The sequence below is a fragment of the Salmo salar genome, chromosome ssa20, assembly GCF_905237065.1.
Source record: "Salmo salar chromosome ssa20, Ssal_v3.1, whole genome shotgun sequence".
Taxonomy (NCBI): Eukaryota; Metazoa; Chordata; class Actinopteri; order Salmoniformes; family Salmonidae; genus Salmo; species Salmo salar.
The window spans coordinates 54,135,495-54,152,435 of record NC_059461.1 but is presented as its reverse complement, the minus strand read 5'-3'; the positions used below and the strand labels follow the sequence as shown (position 1 = coordinate 54,152,435).

Sequence of the window (16,941 nt, the reverse complement as noted above, 5' to 3'; positions counted from 1 at the left end):
ATGGCTTTCTGAGACAATGTTACTCCACAGATCATACACGTAATGTTAGCTAGCGAGCCAGCCATCTAACGTCAGTTAGCTACCAGTACACTTTAACTTGCAATGATCTTGCAATGAAAACAACTTTCTGACAAAATTAGAAACGTATAATATCTGAAACAGTAGCTAGACTCTTACCCGTATACATGGATGAACACTTCACGGCAGACTGCAACCCCTTTCATTTAATCAGACGTCCTGTGTCGTTTCCGTTTTGTTTGTACAGCTTGCTTGGCCGTTGTGTCAAGTCCCTCTGGTTCACATCGTCTGATTCATTTTCAGATTCAGAGAGAGCCAGCATGGTATGATCGTCCTCCTGAAAGAAGTCCTTCACAACTTTTTCCAACTGACCTTTGTCGATAGCGCCTGATAAATTCAGGGCAGCAATATTATTGAGAGCAGTAACAACACATTTTCATTTCTCCACGGCTAACGTTATTTCTTTAGAAAAAAAATGGAGTAGAAAGGATTATCTACTCATAACGAGCAACTAATTTTATAGACAGAAGACAGAAGCTCCACGGCAGACCAATCTGAAACTCCTCTCGGCATGTCCAGCCCATTCATTATCTCAGCCAATCATGGCTAGCGGGAAGGTTCCTGTCCTTTTCTGTGGCTAAACCAACCAGGCTCATAATTTAACAACTTTATTCGTAATGCACATGAAAGTTCAAATGTTCAAGAAGGCATTTCTGCCAAAAAAACATTTTGATAAAAACATTTAAATAAACCTTCAAACGCCTCTCCTGTGAAGTCGTGACTTGCGACACACGCCTAGCTTCCTGAAACGAGTCACATATGTCCTTTCCCCTGATAAAACCTAAAGTGCCTGTGTGCATGTAACACACACCAACAACATCCTAATCCAGCCAGACAGCAAACAGCTGGGAAACAACTGCAATTAGCATTGGGTTGATGAAAAATGCAGACGGGTGGTTGAGTAGGCCGGTTATAGAGGTCAGAAATCCGGATCAGACGGGTTTGTTCAAGACATGCAGAGAAGGAGTATTGCTTGCTTCATTACAACAGTGGTACACTACTTCTATACCCAGCAAGAATATTACCCTGGATTTGCTTCACTATGAAAGGAAGTAAAACCTCTGAAGTTGGACTTCAAGATGAGATTCAGAAACAGATAACATAATGTCAGGGACTGGAAGGCAGAGGAATTATAATACTAATACGAGCCTCCTCATTTTATCTTTATATAGTTATTAGAAGACTTTCTATAAACATAAGTAGTACAGTATAGATCTGCTGAATTATGAAGATAAATTGATTTGATTTTTGCATAGAGGTATACAGTATTTTGTCTTCCCTCTACGCATTTGTACAGCTTCTCCATTCTCCAATTTCAGCCGTGATGCATTTGTCAGCTTCTCTCGTAAGAGAATAAAGTATGTGGATTCCAACCTGCATGATAGTTATTGTGATTCTAATTGGAATAGGAGTACTCCATAGAGTAGAGAGATAGAGCTGGTCTTCCTGAAAGATTCATTGTTATGATGATACTGAAATCTAATTAAAGAGTTTACACTTAGAAAGGGATTTTGTATGGATGTTGATTAGAAATGCCTCACTTGAATCAACAACAAAGAGATGCGCGAACTGCCAGAAGGTGGACTCGTGGAGTTTATAAAAGCCCTCTGCTAAACATGTCGCCACTGCATCCGCCACGTGTGCTTTCACTTTGTGAAGGAAATGTCAGATAAATGCAAAGTGCTTAACAATAAAATGTGTTAGTAACAGAACTAAATGGAATCAACCCTGTCATATATTACAAAGGTCTGGGGGCATATAGCCTAAGACAGTGTACAGCAGTTTTCATTTCCAATGTGGACAGATCCTTCTCCTGTGCCCACTGGAGGTATTGAAGAGAGTTTAGCGTAAGCTGCTCAAGGGAGGTGTTAGTAGTTGATGTTATTCTTCAATAACATAAACCCCAAAGCAAATCAGGGACTGAAAAATAGATTTATTTGAAAAGGACAATTCATAGACGTTATGCTGGGAGGTAGATGGTTGATGTTCATTCTCCCTGCCCTCAGCTTTTCTCCACAGAACAAAGAAACAGGATGCCATTTATAACCCCCCACCCTAGCCTGGGGTTGACCAATCAGATGTCCTTGCAGTACAACTGGGCCAATGGCCAAATAACAAGTATGCTGCTCCAGACTCAATGTACAGACCAATGAAAACGTGGCACACGTAGCTCTGAGTTCAGAACTGACATTCCACAGATTCTAAACAGCTGTTGAACTAAAGACCAACTATTTACATTGACAATTCCCTATTGACCATTAGTACTCTATTTAGTTTTTAGTACTCTCGTCCTCTGCGTTGTGTATTTATCTTCAACATTTTCTTATAGAGGCATGCCTGTGCTCTGGAAAACCAACAACAACTACACTGAGCACATTGACCTGAAGGGATGAGGAGAGAAGCCTTACCAACAGACAACACATTTACGGTTAGCGATCCGTGTTTCACCCCAAAGTACCAGAGGATCACAGGCACCAGAAGACTTGTACAGGGAACACAGAGATAATTGCAATTTTCCTGGGATGGGGCTCTGAGAAGTGGAGTGTTGCGGACATTAAAGAAGCCGAAAGCGAGGCGGCGCGGGGGGAGTATAAAGTATAACAGTTTATTGCTGCGATTCCACTCTATTGTCTTTTATTCCAGACCCAACTCAGCCCTGTCTCTGCTTCCCTCTCTCCCCCCCCCCTCTCTCCCTGTGGCCACAGTACAGTATTTACATCATTCCCCAGCCCATATCACCTCAGAGGAACCCCACCACATCCTGCCTACAACCAACCACAGAGAGACATGGTTGGAATTTAGGAAGAACCCAAAAAACACACAAGTCAATTCAGTTGGATCTGTTTCAATAGGGGGAGTCTGTGGTCTCTCGTGAGGGGGGAAATCCTGAGTCCCCAAAGAGAGATCAACACAGACTCCAGTGAAAGGCCAGGCGAGAGAGAGCATCAATACAAATCATCTGATTGCATTAATTATTCGGACTGTTTAACTCTCTCTTTCCAATTCATTTCTGAATGTGTGTGTATTCCTTGTGCGCCTGACATTCTGAAGGTTTATTTAATGGGTATGGGGTAATATTTCTGAGTTCTCCATCCAATGCTGTTTTGGGGTTAATCCCAGAAACCATTCCAGATTACATAATCTAGCATACTCTGTCTTTATTGAAGGAGAATTTCTCTTGTTTCGAGGCGATGTCACTATTTTCCTTAGAATAAGCATATTTCACAATCGTTTTCCTCCCAGGAACCTAGTGTGAATTGATCACCACATGAAAGGCAATTATTTGTATTACCGGAAAAATAAGAAATACATTAAATTCTATCCACAGCTATGCCATCTCTGAATAATTGACAAAAGTCATTTTTCCTCAGAAAAGATTAACAGCATCAACACCATTAAACAACTCTGTACCTCAAGGTTCCTAATACTTCCCATCAGAAAAGGACGAACCAAAAAACAAAGAAAGAAAATGCATGGCACAAGGCCAAACTGCTGTTTTCTTCCTCTTTTTTCAACTGCAAAGTCATGTTTCTTTTTCAACATACAGTATGTAAGGGAACAATCCACTACTGGATATGATGTGCAATGAAAGCCCCAAACAGTACATGTGATCTATGAAGAGCAAATACAGTGCATGTGCTCTATGAAGAGCAAATACAGTACATGTGCTCTATGAAGAGCAAATACAGTACATGTGCTCTATGAAGAGCAAATACAGTACATGTGCAATATGAAGAGAAAATACAGTGCATGTGATCTATGAAGAGCAAATACAGTGCATGTGATCCATGAAGAGCAAATACAGTGCATGTGCTCTATGAAGAGCAAATACAGTACATGTGCTCTATGAAGAGCAAATACAGTACATGTGCAATATGAAGAGAAAATACAGTACATGTGCTCTATAAGGAGCAAATACAGTACATGTGCTCTATGAAGAGAAAATACAGTACATGTGCTCTATGAAGAGCAAATACAGTACATGTGCTCTATGAAGCAGCCATACTAAACACTTTACTTTCTCCTGACTTCAATAGTGATCTATGGTGCAGTTTCATTACTAGTTAACCGTGTTGGCTGTACTGGACTCAGAAGAGGCTCCATCTCCAAAGATACATTAACAGTGGGCATTTAGAGCAGCATGTTGACTCGCCTACACCATTTAATTTAACAGATGAGCATTACGTTAGTACAACAAGGGTAATTTAAAGTTAGATGAAGAGGAAAAGTGGGCCAGCGAGGAGGACCAGACATGGTCGAGGCCACCAACCTGTGACACCGCCCCAAGGCGTGAGACATGGCCAGACTGGTTAAGCATACAGGGTTCTGTTGGAGATCAAAGTGAAAATGCTGCTGTGTCTCTCCTGCTGTGGTTCCATGTAAACAGACCTAGGCAGGGCTCTCCTCTGACTTTTACAAGTTGAAAAATGGAGCCGCACACAAGGAAATGTAGAAGCACAATGAGAAATATTTGAGATATCAAAGCTAGAATGTTACATTTTTCGAGGTGCACTGTGGCTCCTAAATAAAAAGCCCTGCTTGTGTATATTAGGAAGACCTCATACGACATCCCCTGGCAGTTGCCTATAACATTCATTCTACTGTCATGATAAGGCTGAATCATGCATTGCATTTCATAGAGAATATATTAGACATTTCATAAGTTAGAGCTGGAAGCCCCTAGTGTTGTTGGAGGTTGTGGAGGTTGTGGTTTCATTCAAATCAATTTCCTAATTAAGCCCCATTGAGTTGTTTATTGACTACTGTGCTGGATTTCACAGCTCACCATAACTGCACACACAACTCCTTTTAGAATCAGACAATTAACCAAATTACTTCAATAGTCATGTCACAATGGAAATCATTCACCAAATTAGAACTAGTCTGCACACAGGGGTCTTTGGGTAACTGGTCATCATCAGGAACACCCAAAAGAACACTGAACCTCTTGGCAACAGCATACAAAAGGAGTTGGACTGAGAGCCACAAGGTAGTGGGTTCAAATCCTGTGCAGGCCAACCCTCAGATGCTGCCATGAGACCACCAGGCATAAGGAAGTTCAGCCAAGCTTGTTACCTGTCTGATCCTACAAAGTAGAAAGTTCAGTAGGCTACACTTACACACACAGAGGGGAATATATTGAAAAGTACTTGAAGATGACACCAACACATTTCAAAGTAAGTGGGGGGCTGGGGGGGTTGGAGGAGGAGACATTCAGTGGCGAGAGTTCATAGGAAATTGCTAAAGCCACCAGTTATTAAATTATTTCGGAAGTTATTTTTCTGTGATGCCCCTGCCGAGTTTGAATCATGTTGCTATATTTTTGTGGTTATAGAACTGATGACACTCATCATGTCTGGCTGATTTTTGTAGCTTTTGAAGATGATGGCTTCATCTGTCACTGTAGCCTACTGAACGTTCTACTTTGTGGGGAGATCTCACTGTAGGATCAGATAGGTAACAAGCTTGCAAGTACTTTTCAATATATTCCCCTCTGCGTGTGTGTAAGTGTAGCCTACGTGTGCGTAAATACAGTAGTTGTGTCAATCGAAGAGGAATAGATAGGAAAGGATGAACGCCATAAATATAGGGGATAAATAAGTCGTAGAAGACACCAGAAGTAGCCAACCGATCAAAGATGCAAAAGCATCGGTACATTATTTATGTCAATCTAAGAGCAATAAATAGGCAAGGAAGAACGTAATAAATATATGGGATAAATAATAAGTCGTAGAAGACACCAGAGGTAGCCAGCCGATCAAAGCTGCAAAAGCAGCGGCTCAGCAGGCGTAGGTACATACAAAGAATCCCGCTGTAACTCCAAACTGAGAAGAGGAATGTGACTAGTAATCTAAAGCAACATAATTATATTAAAAATGAACTAGAATACAACCCGTACCTTGAAATCCAAAGAAGAAAAAGAACCCCGGTATCCAAATTGTGTATATCCAGAAGGAATTCATGTTGTCCTCGTCAGCTCCAAAACCTTTCCTCTCTTGCAATAATTTCGTGAGCAGGCAGTATCGTTTTTTGGTGGAAATGATGCTCAGAGTGCGTATAGCACCAACGCTATGTCCTAATGCTGCAGAGCACTAAAACTACAACTCAAGTGCTCGAGCGCTAAACGCATCCTTTTTGCAATCACGAATAGTTGTGCGCTTCAGCACTTGCCTGTCCTAGTCGTCACCGCCACCTAGTGGATAAGCAAGTACCTAGAAAAACACCAGTTGGACATCTGATTATTGATGAGGAAAAGGACTCATGCTGCACGGGGAGTAACCGGCCAGCCTATGTTCCAACTGTGTTAATTGTGCAATTTAATTGACATTTCAGCAAGCTTTATGGATCGACAGTCACACGCATGCCTGTCATCTAGAATAGCATTCTGAAACATTTATTTCACATCTGACATATTCTAATGACTGTGTTTCTCACTGTCTATATCCATGTACATGCTTCCATGATCTATTTTCCCTCTTAACACCACTGTAGCTACTCCAGCCATAACCTTCAGATCTCTCTGATGCACAGGTTACTATAAAACCAATAAAACAATCAGGACATATTCACACAATTACAGTTAATTCAGCAAGTTAATCCAGATTGATTCTCTCATTGCGTGTGATATGCAATCTGTGATAACAATACCATTATTTCCTAAATAAAGTCCCAGAACCCATGCTGGTTGAAAGAGATCTCTCTAGCTACGTACTATGAACCCTTCAACACCTCCACAGCCACACAGCAGTCCTCAAGAGAGGAGCAACCTTTGGCTACCCTCTGTAAACCAATGACAAAGGTCCTCTGTACTGCATGAGGTGTGTCCCTACCAGAGGTGAGGCTTGGCAGAGGACAGGAAAGAAAGATAGCAGCACGGAAATCTATGGAATACTAATAGTGACATTTGGTAAGAGAGCTTCATTCAACCTGCAGGCAAGGTGGGGGTGGGCTGTTTGTAAAGACACTCTATTCCTCTCTCTCTCTACTGCCAGCCAAACACTGTCCTCTCATCTATCGTTTTACATGTCCACGACTGACAGCAAGGCAAATACAAACAAATCTTGCAAATTCATTCAGTGTGGCAACCCTGTCTTTTTTATGATAAAGCATTGTTTTTTCTTACTGAATCTTACTAGATTTGATTGTGATAGCAATGAAAGCAGATGCTGCCTGAACATGCCTTTGTATCCTGCTTCTAAAACTCAGTCTCCTCTTGTAAGCCCTGGTGAGCTACATGACTGGTGTTGCTGAATTGAATTATGCTCAGATCTTAGTCATTTGTTAAGTATGAATGCCAAAGACATTACAGCTTCAATAATTGAAAAGAAAAACAAAGTGGCTCATGAGGATGTCTGGATGTGATGTATAACACACCTTATTGAATATTGAATTACCCTTGTTCTCCACCTGTTATACACCACCACGTGAACCACAAGCTTTTCATTGTGAAATGTTCTGCTAGAGAACCATTGTGTGTACACAATTCACATCCAAGGCTGAATAGTATTTCAGTTACTGTCTGATATAGTAATCAATGAGATCCCTGTAGTTTAGACACCATCCCATTAGAATGTATTTACGAGCAGCATGTCCTGTAAGAGCATCTGGTCAAGGACTGCAGTCAGTTGTCATAATGTTTTCTCAGTTGTCAGTACAAATTATTTATTTCAACAAAACCTCTCATGTGTAGGCTATCTCTATGACTTTGTCATTTCATTGGGATATTTAAGACATGCAGGTCGCAGTGAATAAACATGAGGTCACCACAGCTTGCTTGCTCAACCGACACATGCCATGTGACAAATTGTGAAATGTGTGAAAGAGCGTGTTAGTTTCTCATGCGAAGGAGTGTTATCTGTGTGCAGATAAAAGTCTAAGCTGTTGAGGGCTACTATAGCCCATAGAAACGCATTGACATATTTTTTTATGGGTTACCTTCAGACAAGTACCGTGACATTTGTGAGGGTCGTAGAGCAAAATGCAGAACACCATCCTGTTCGTGAGAGTCTCCCCTTTCCACAGTGTGGACATATTAGTTTGTTTGGACGCTACAGACAGAAGTTGGCACATCAGGGTTACCGACTTCAGGCCAAACCGTTCGGACACTACAGACGTTTTCGTGAGAAGGCCGATTTTCAGGATGTCTCATAGTCTGACAAACACCACTGCAGCTCATGCACCTTCCACCACAGATGCAGAAGGCTGACATAGGTGGATAAGGTAGATTGAGACGCAGCCCATGCAAAAACCCAGATATCTCTAGTTTAAAATTTTGATGTGGATTTTTATATTATGTTACTTAGATTCACACACAGGTGCGTCAATAGACTCTTAATTCTTAAGAAGTAACGGTAAGGTCCTTAAGAGTACATCTTGGGCTAATATTGTGCCTGTTTTAAAAAGCTACTGTCACATTGTTTTTATATCGTATGTACTGTTGTTTGGAAGAAAGCTGATTTTGAAAACTGTAATTGAAATACCCAAACCTTGAGAGCTAAAAATAATCTGCCATGATGGGGACAATCTCAAAAACACAGGACAATATTTTCTATCCCCTACCACAATTACCCCTAAGGCCGTGGACACACCTAGCTGTATAAACACAGATGGACAAGTGTAGACAAGCTGCATCCATCAAAAGACAACCCATTTGTGTGTTTTTTTGTTGGAAATCATCCTGTTGTCATTCATCCGGCAATGGATGACTGCCATTGATAAAGCATTAGCTCCATCTGAAATTGTCGGACACAAAATCCTAAAGAGTCTACAGATATTCCTATCATAGTTTGCATTTTTCATGGCTGGAGCCCAATTCAATTATGAACTTTTTTGTCCCTCCGCATTTCTTTCTCTCACAACAGTACAGACAGGCTCAGTGTGACTAACACGTGAATGCAATTTGAGTGGCAACTATTTTGGGGTGTGTGAACAAAGTTCTTGGAATTGTGAGAGACCGCCCATAGTGCATGTGTACTCAAATCTTACCCTGGAGGTCCAGAGTACTGCTTGTTTTCTGTTCTACCTGATAATTAATTGTACACACCTGGTGTCCCAGGTCTAAATCCCTGATTAGAGGGGAAGAATTTAAAAAAGCAGTAGAACTGGCTTCAAAGGTACAGATTAGAATTTGATGGCCATAGCGAGTCTACTCAAAGGAACACTCAAAAGAGGATTAAGGGCTTTTGTCTTAATGACCATTTATTTGAAGGCTTTTTCACTGATTATACTTCTCTGAGATCTTTCAGGTTGGCCGCCCCAAATATTAATCTTCGAGTAATGTGTATGTGTGTGTGTGTGTTGAAGGTATTTCTGGCCAACACTTATGTTTTGAGCCTACAGCTACATTTTTATGAACTCTAAATGAATGATACGCCCCAATGAATGAATTAAATTGGCCAACAAATTATTCTATCCAGTTATTCAGTCCAAATCTACGTTACTAAATGTTCCCCCCAATTACCATCATGTCAGAACACCCTTTCTGACAGGTTATGGATCACAATAAGAATATTGACAACATTTAGCCATGACACATACAGTACAGTACTTACCCCTGATAGTATTTTGATTGAAAACAGCGTTCAGAAGCTAAGGTGACCACAGATAAATAAAGGAGACAGACTCACAGGAGCATCTAATCCCAATTCAGTCTGGTGAATATCTGATGGTATTTCCAATTCTAATGTGTATGTTTTATTAAAAAACCCTTTGGCCTGGAGCTAAATTCATTCCTAATTTAGATTGTCCTCTGCCAATCTCTATATAGTGTCTCAACTCCCACTTTACCATATACAGTATTATATTTGCCGATGCTAGTGGGCCGTCTCCAATTCACATTCAATATTGTTGTCGCAAATGTGTCATATTCATAATGAATTAGGATGCTTTGATTGACATAAACTACACAGCTTGCTATCAAATTATACTGCAGGAAACAGATATTTAGGTTAGAATTGACATGAAATGGCACCCTAGCCTGGGTACCTGTTTGTTTGTGCCATCACGCCACTCCTTGCCACTCCTTGTCATATCAAGTTTGGATGCTGTACACAACTACACCATATGTATCACACTAATGTTAGGTACTACTGAACAATATAGATACTGAGGGTGCCATTAGCCCAGTCCCATATCTGTTTGTGCTATCATACTGGTACCCATGTTTGGCATGACAAAGAGTTGATATAATAGCACAAACAGATCTGGGATCAGGCTAGTGGCACCCAGGGGCCAGGGCATCCATATTGTTCTGTAGTACCCAATAGTAGTGTGATATATTAGTGTGTTGTTACATACAGTACCCGTAGGAAATGAAAATCCATCCAATTATCCAATTGAAACAAATACAGAGGGAATCATTTTACCCCAACCTACATGTACAAACTACCTCGACTAAGCTGTACCCCGGCACATTGACTCAGTACCGGTACCCCATGTATATAGCCTCGTTATTGTTTTGCAATTTTAATGTGCTACTTTACATTTTTTACTTTAGCTTATTTAGTAAATATATTTCTTGAACTGCATTGTTGGTTAAGGGCTTGTAAGTAAGCATTTCACTGTTGTATTCGGCATATGTGATTTGAATGATCAATGCTCAAATGTTGCAGTTTTCTTCTCATGAGGTCTTAGGGAGGAATAGTAGGCCTAGTGGATCTTGGCTTCATTTTCCACATTTCCCAAAAGTTCACTTATAAATTCTCTCTGACATCTGGTCAATAATCCGTATATCAAACCATCAAACTGGCCCTCCTGAGTAGCGCAGCGGTCTAAGGCACTGCATCGCAGTGATCTTAAGGGCAGCGGGTAGCCTTGTGGTTAAGAGCGTTGGGCCAGTGACCGAAAAGTCTCTGGTTTGAATCTCAGAGCCGACTAAGTGAAAAATCTCTCGATGCCCCATTAAGCAAGGCATTTAACCTTAATTTCTCCTATAAGTCACTCTGGATAAAAGCTTCTGCTAAATGACAAAAATGGAAATCTTACTCTTACTCTTGAATCCCTCAGGGGTTGCTTTGAGATGAAGAGCGAAGTCAAAAAACAGTTCAGTTTTGACATACAGTAAATACTTCAAAGTTTAGAAATACACTCTCAAGGACGTACACTCTAAATACAGACAATATTTAGAGTTTGCTTGTAAATTCAGTTGGAGCCAGGAAGATGTGGGACAGTTAGACAGTGACAGTTATTCTGCTGTGACTGAACATACACAAATGTAACCAATTCACTGTGGAGACACATAGGGTGTTTGCTGTGGAAATAAGGCAGTATGGAGAAGCACAATGTGCCTAATCTAAATCAATCATCTGCTCTTTTCCGCTGAGCTACAGTGGCAGTTCTGAGTTTATGTGGAAAGCAGGTCATTAGAGAGAAAGTAATTTACCCAAAGTACTGCTAAACTCACTGCTTACGGTTGGAGGACAGGGGAGTTGTTACCACATTTATGGAAAAAACTCTGTCTGTTAATGCTGAGAGGTACAGGAACACTTGGTAGGAACGTACAGGAAAGTTTTGTGATTCATAAGAACTCCAGTTTACCATGACAAGGTGATAAGACAGTACAGTTTAAACCACATATCAAACAAGGATCTAAAAATATTGAATGTATTATGAATTCTGTATATTGCTAAGAAGATGCAAGATACATGACCAAAGAAATGCCACGTTTCTCTTTGAGGCAGAATATAGATTCAAAGAACACGTCTTGTAAATGATGCCTGGCAAGTCATATATACTTTCATTAACAATTCATGCGTCGACTTTGTATCTGATTGAGACTGCATATGCACACTGCTCAAAGAGGTGTGCATGCAGTGTAAGAGGACAGAGGAGCATAAACATAAGATTCTTGGGTGTGACTTTTAACACTAAACCTCTTGTCAAAAGCAACAGTATGTCCTCAGTGTAAAACCCATCAATCATAACAGACATGTGGATGGGCTTGCTACTAGCAAAAAGGCAGCTGTAGCAATTACATGTGAGATGTGAAAGGTTCTTCGAGTGTGAATTGCTACATTCTAGCAGCCATCCATTTTACCATAGCAATGTCATGTGTGATGTGTAGCATGTTTTTCTCTGGTCATTTCTCTCTAGCCAAGGTTCTTCAAGTCTGAATTCCTACATTCTAGCAAACAAGCAGCCATATATTTTTCCATAGCTGTCACGGGTGTCGTAGGGTAGAGACCAAAACGCAGCGGGAAAATGTATACTCATCTTCTTTTTATTAGTGAAGAAGGAAAACACAAACAATGTATACAAAAACAAACTAACTAGACAGTCTCGTCAGGCACACAGCAAAACAAGAAACAATCTTCCACAAACTAACAGGTGAAAACAGGCGACCTAAGTATGACTCTCAATCAGCAACAACGATGTACAGCTGTTCCTGATTGAGAGCCACACCAGGCCAAGACAGAAATACAACACTAGACCAGCCCCCTAGAAATACAATACAAGAACATACCCAACAACCCGGAACACCTAAATCAACCACCCCATCTTACATAAATACATATCTAATAAACCCCGAACCACTTAAATCAAATACCCTTTCTACATAGATACACCACTAAACCCAGAAACACTCTACACAAAATAACCATCTATATAAACACATAACCTAAAACATGTACAACAAATACCCTCTGCCACGTCCTGACCAAACTACAATAACAAATAGGCCCTTTACTGGTCAGGACGTGACAATAGCAATGTCATGTGCAATGTGCAGCATGTTTTTCTCTAGTCATTTCTCTCTAGCCAAGGTTCTTCAAGTCTGAATTCCTACATTCTAGCAAACAGGCAGCCATATATTTTTCCATAGCAATGTCATGTGCAATGTGCAGCATGTTTTTCAATAATCATTTCACTGTAGCTAACACTGCATAAAGCCAAGTTTGTCAAAACCCTCATTCCCCTGCTTTTGAAACCCTTTTGAGCTAGTTATGTTTAACATCGCCATTAGACAAAGCTTTTGAACCAGAAAACATTTATATTTATGTGAAGCCATGATCCTAGGGTTGGTTGTAGAGTTGGAGATGCATTTGACTGTGAGAGTGGGATGCATTAGGACAGGTAATTCATCATTGCCAGGATGTTTGAGACTACCGCTGTCCTCAGGGGTTGGACACTGGACTGGATCACTTTAGTTTCCTCCAGATTGGGCTTCAGCCCCTCATCAGAAAGAGAGAGAGAGAGAGAGAGAGAGAGAGAGAGAGAGAGAGAGAGAGAGAGAGAGAGAGAGAGAGAGAGAGAGAGAGTGTTAACCTGAACCTGTCTTGATCTGCAGAGGATGATAGATAATAATTGTATCAGAAGTACTGCTTGAATCAGGTTAAAATAGGGACAGAAGAATAAGTCCCGTCCAGTTGTGAGTTTAGCCAGCTATCCATTGTAAAGCCCATAGGTTTTTTGCCTGTTGGCTAATACACGCAAAGAATAGCATCGACAGTTCAGATTTTTTTTGAAATCTTATTGCTGCCGGGATCACGTGACCCTTGAACGAGATGGCCGCATTAACTGAGAGCTCCGCACAAGTAATTTCCAATTCTTAATCTTACCTCCACTTCAAGTTAAACCCCATTAGCTTTAGTCAGAAATGCCATGGCGGTTACAAACGGCGACATTACATGTGAAATTTTTACCCGGACTCAAGCGATAGCTGCGGAAAAATCCTCCAAAGAAACATGTAGCTTCAGAAAAAACTAGCGCCATTAGCCATGACCCGTCCCTTCCCGAGGCCCAACAACTGCCAACCTTGTCCTCTGTCGAAGACATCCTTTCTGAGCTGAGATCCCAACGTACAAAACTCAACATCAAACTAGATGGCATTAACTCTCAGCTCAGTGCGATAGAGGGCAAGGTGACAACGCTGGAATATGCCTTGACTGACATGAACAACAAGATAACCATTAATGCAGGGCGTAACTATTATCCACCTAGAGATGACTTGCACTAAAGTTCGATTACTGTCCGATGACTAGTGCCTTAAATCTACTGACATGGAACTGCCATGGGATAGGTCATGCAATAAAATGGGAAAAGATACGATGTTCTCTCAAAAAGGAAAAAGCAGACATTGCGCTATTACAAGAGACACACCTCTGTGATGCCGAACATGCCAAACTCCGCAGAGCTTGGGTGGGACAGGTGTATTTCTCATCTTTCAAATCAAACAGTAGAGGTACAGCCATACTTATCCATAAAAATGTTCCATTCAACTCAACTCTGGACAAATCATCTCAAGTCCTCACCACAAACCCTAGATCGGCAAAGATTTTGAACTCTCTTACTAAGGGACTGATAGATATCTGGAGAGAGGCTAATAGCTCATCTATGGACTATACATACTACTCCAATATCCATAAATCCAATTCTAGAATAGATTACATTTTTTTCCCAAAGATTTTCATAAATTATGCCACTTGTACAATCGGACCAATAGCACTTTCAGATCACACCTTTGTCAACTTCCACCTCGACCTCTTTCCAAGGTCAAAGAGCTGGAAATTCAACACCTCCATGTTATCAAATGAAGCATTCCATACAATGGTTACTACATGGACAGACAACTACACACAAGACAACAAAGACTCTCCTGTTTCTCCGGCCACAATGTGGGACGCTGCCAAAGCCACACCAAGAGGTCATCTAATTGCATATGCTTTCTCTAAGAAAAAAGCTATGCAAGCACACAGGTTAAATCTTGAGAGGGAGCTAGAACGCTGCAAAAAAAGTGCATAAACAATCCCCAGAGAGCGCCTCCTGGTGTCAATTTAAAGCAGCCAATCTAAACGTGGACTATATTCGGGAGATAAAAAAAAGTTTTCGTTACTAAACAGAAGTACCATGAGTATAGCAATAGGCCTAGTAGATGTATTGCATACCAATTATAAAAAGAGCAGTCAGTGTGTACGATCATGGCTATCCGAACAGCAGATGACGAGGTCACATATGTAAATATAAATGTAACTTTTCATGATGTTTACTGCAAATTATATATTTCTGAGAGAAAACAAACAGCTGCAGAACTCCATTCCTTCCTAGAGGGATTCTCACTACCAAAACTGTCAGAGACCAACCAAGAAGATCTCAACTCCCCCTTCACTCCCGAGGCGGTCCAAAAGGCAATTATCTCCATGCCACCTAACAAGTCCCCAAGCCCAGACAACTTTCCCAGAGAGTTCTCCAAAGATTTTTGGCCCCAGCTTAGCCCTAGTTTCCCAGATTGTACGTACACAGCCCGCATTACAGTGTTGCTCAAAAAAGACAAGGACCCTCTATCCTGCTCGTCCTTCCAGCCCATAAGCTTGTTGGATTTCGACTACAAAATAATTACCAAAATGCTCGCCAAAAGACTAAACACTCTTCTTCGAAAAATAATAAAAGCGGACCAAACTGGATTTACTAGAGACAGGTACTCTTCTGATAACATTCGCCAACTTTTTAAAATATTTTTGATGAAGTAAACTCACAGAAGACCCCTGTCCTGCTGGCTTCACTGGATGCTGACAAGGTGTTCAACAGGATGGAGTTGAGCTTTCTGTTCTCAGTCTTAGAAAGTTCAATATAGGCCAAATCTTCATTAAATGGATTAAGTCCCTATATTCTCATCCAAATGCCATGGTGACTACTAACGGTCTGAATTCTGACAGATTCCCTTTGGGAATTGGCACAAGACAAAGATGCTCACAGTCCCCCCTGCTCTGCTTGTTGGGGGTGGAGACTCTGGCAGAGTTGATAAGGAGCAATCCAAGTATTATTTCTGCAGGCGGCCCTCCGCACAAGATATAGTGAAGCACCTGAGTGAGTTGGGTACGCAATTACACAGGTACTTTCCCAAAATGGATGACACAAACAACTGGATTCGTTATCTCTTTCATGCTCTGCCTCCAGTCCACTTACCAATATCTGAACAAGAGAGCCTCATTGAAATTGCAACAAGGGATTCAGTGAAAATATAATTTAATCAGAAGCCACTGCCAGATTTCTGGATTGAGCTGCGCTCAGAATATCCTGCCTTGGCAAATCGCGCTGCTAAAACACTAATGCCCTTTGCAACCACGTACCTATGTGAGAGTGGATTCTCGGCCCTCACTTGCATGAAAACTAAATACAGACACAGACTGTGTGTGGAAAAAGACTGAGACTCTCTCCAATACAACCCAACATTTCAGAGTTATGTGCATCCTTTCAAGCACACCCTTCTCATTGGGGCTATTTAAAGTCCCGAGGAGAGTGAACGAGGTATGTTACAGGTTACAGCTTTCCCCCGATTACCATATTAACCCCTTGTTCCATGTGTCTCTCCTCAGGCCGGTGGTGGCTGGCCTACTCCAGGTGACTGAGGTGCGGGAGGTTCCTCCGCCCCCTCTGGACATCGAGGGGCCCCCAGCGTACTCTTTCTGTTCCATCCTGGATTCGAGGCGTTGGGCGAGGGGCCTTCAGTACCTCATGGAGTGGGAGGGGTACGGTCCGGAGGAGAGGTGCTGGGTTCCGGTGGCGGATGTATTGGACCCTGAACTGCTGCGGGAGTTCCACCGTCGCAGGCCGGATCACCCTGCACCTTGCCCTCCGGGTCGTCCCCGTTGGGGGGCACGTCGGGGGGGGGGGGTACTTAGTCTCCCTGTGGCTCAGTTGGTAGAGCATGGTGTTTGCAACGCCAGCATGGTGTGTGCGCAACGCCAGGGTTGTGGGTTCGATTCCCACGGGGGGCCAGTACAACAAAAAAAAATGCATGAAATGAAATATATGCATTCACTACTGTAAGTCGCTCTGGATAAGAGCGTCTGCTAAATGACTAAAATTTTTACATTTTTAAATTACATTTTTTTACTGTACTGTCCTTGTTCGGGCGACGTTCGGCGG

General features: G+C 41.6%; 1 protein-coding gene across 4 annotated transcripts in view; it reads right to left on the bottom strand.

Annotated features, from left to right (window-relative positions):
- The window catches only part of LOC106580806 (limbic system-associated membrane protein), a 1,288,197-nt gene that overhangs the window by 454,071 nt on the left and 817,185 nt on the right, over nucleotides 1-16,941 (bottom strand). Inside the window, exon 1 of one of the 4 annotated variants that reach the window (XM_014162257.2) lies at nucleotides 5,978-6,188. The exons of the other annotated variants lie outside the window; for them this stretch is intronic. Coding sequence (XP_014017732.1) covers nucleotides 5,978-6,041 — 64 coding nt within the window. The 5' untranslated portion in view covers nucleotides 6,042-6,188. Of the gene's footprint in view, nucleotides 1-5,977; nucleotides 6,189-16,941 lie in introns of those variants that run through there. 4 annotated transcript variants of the gene reach the window in all.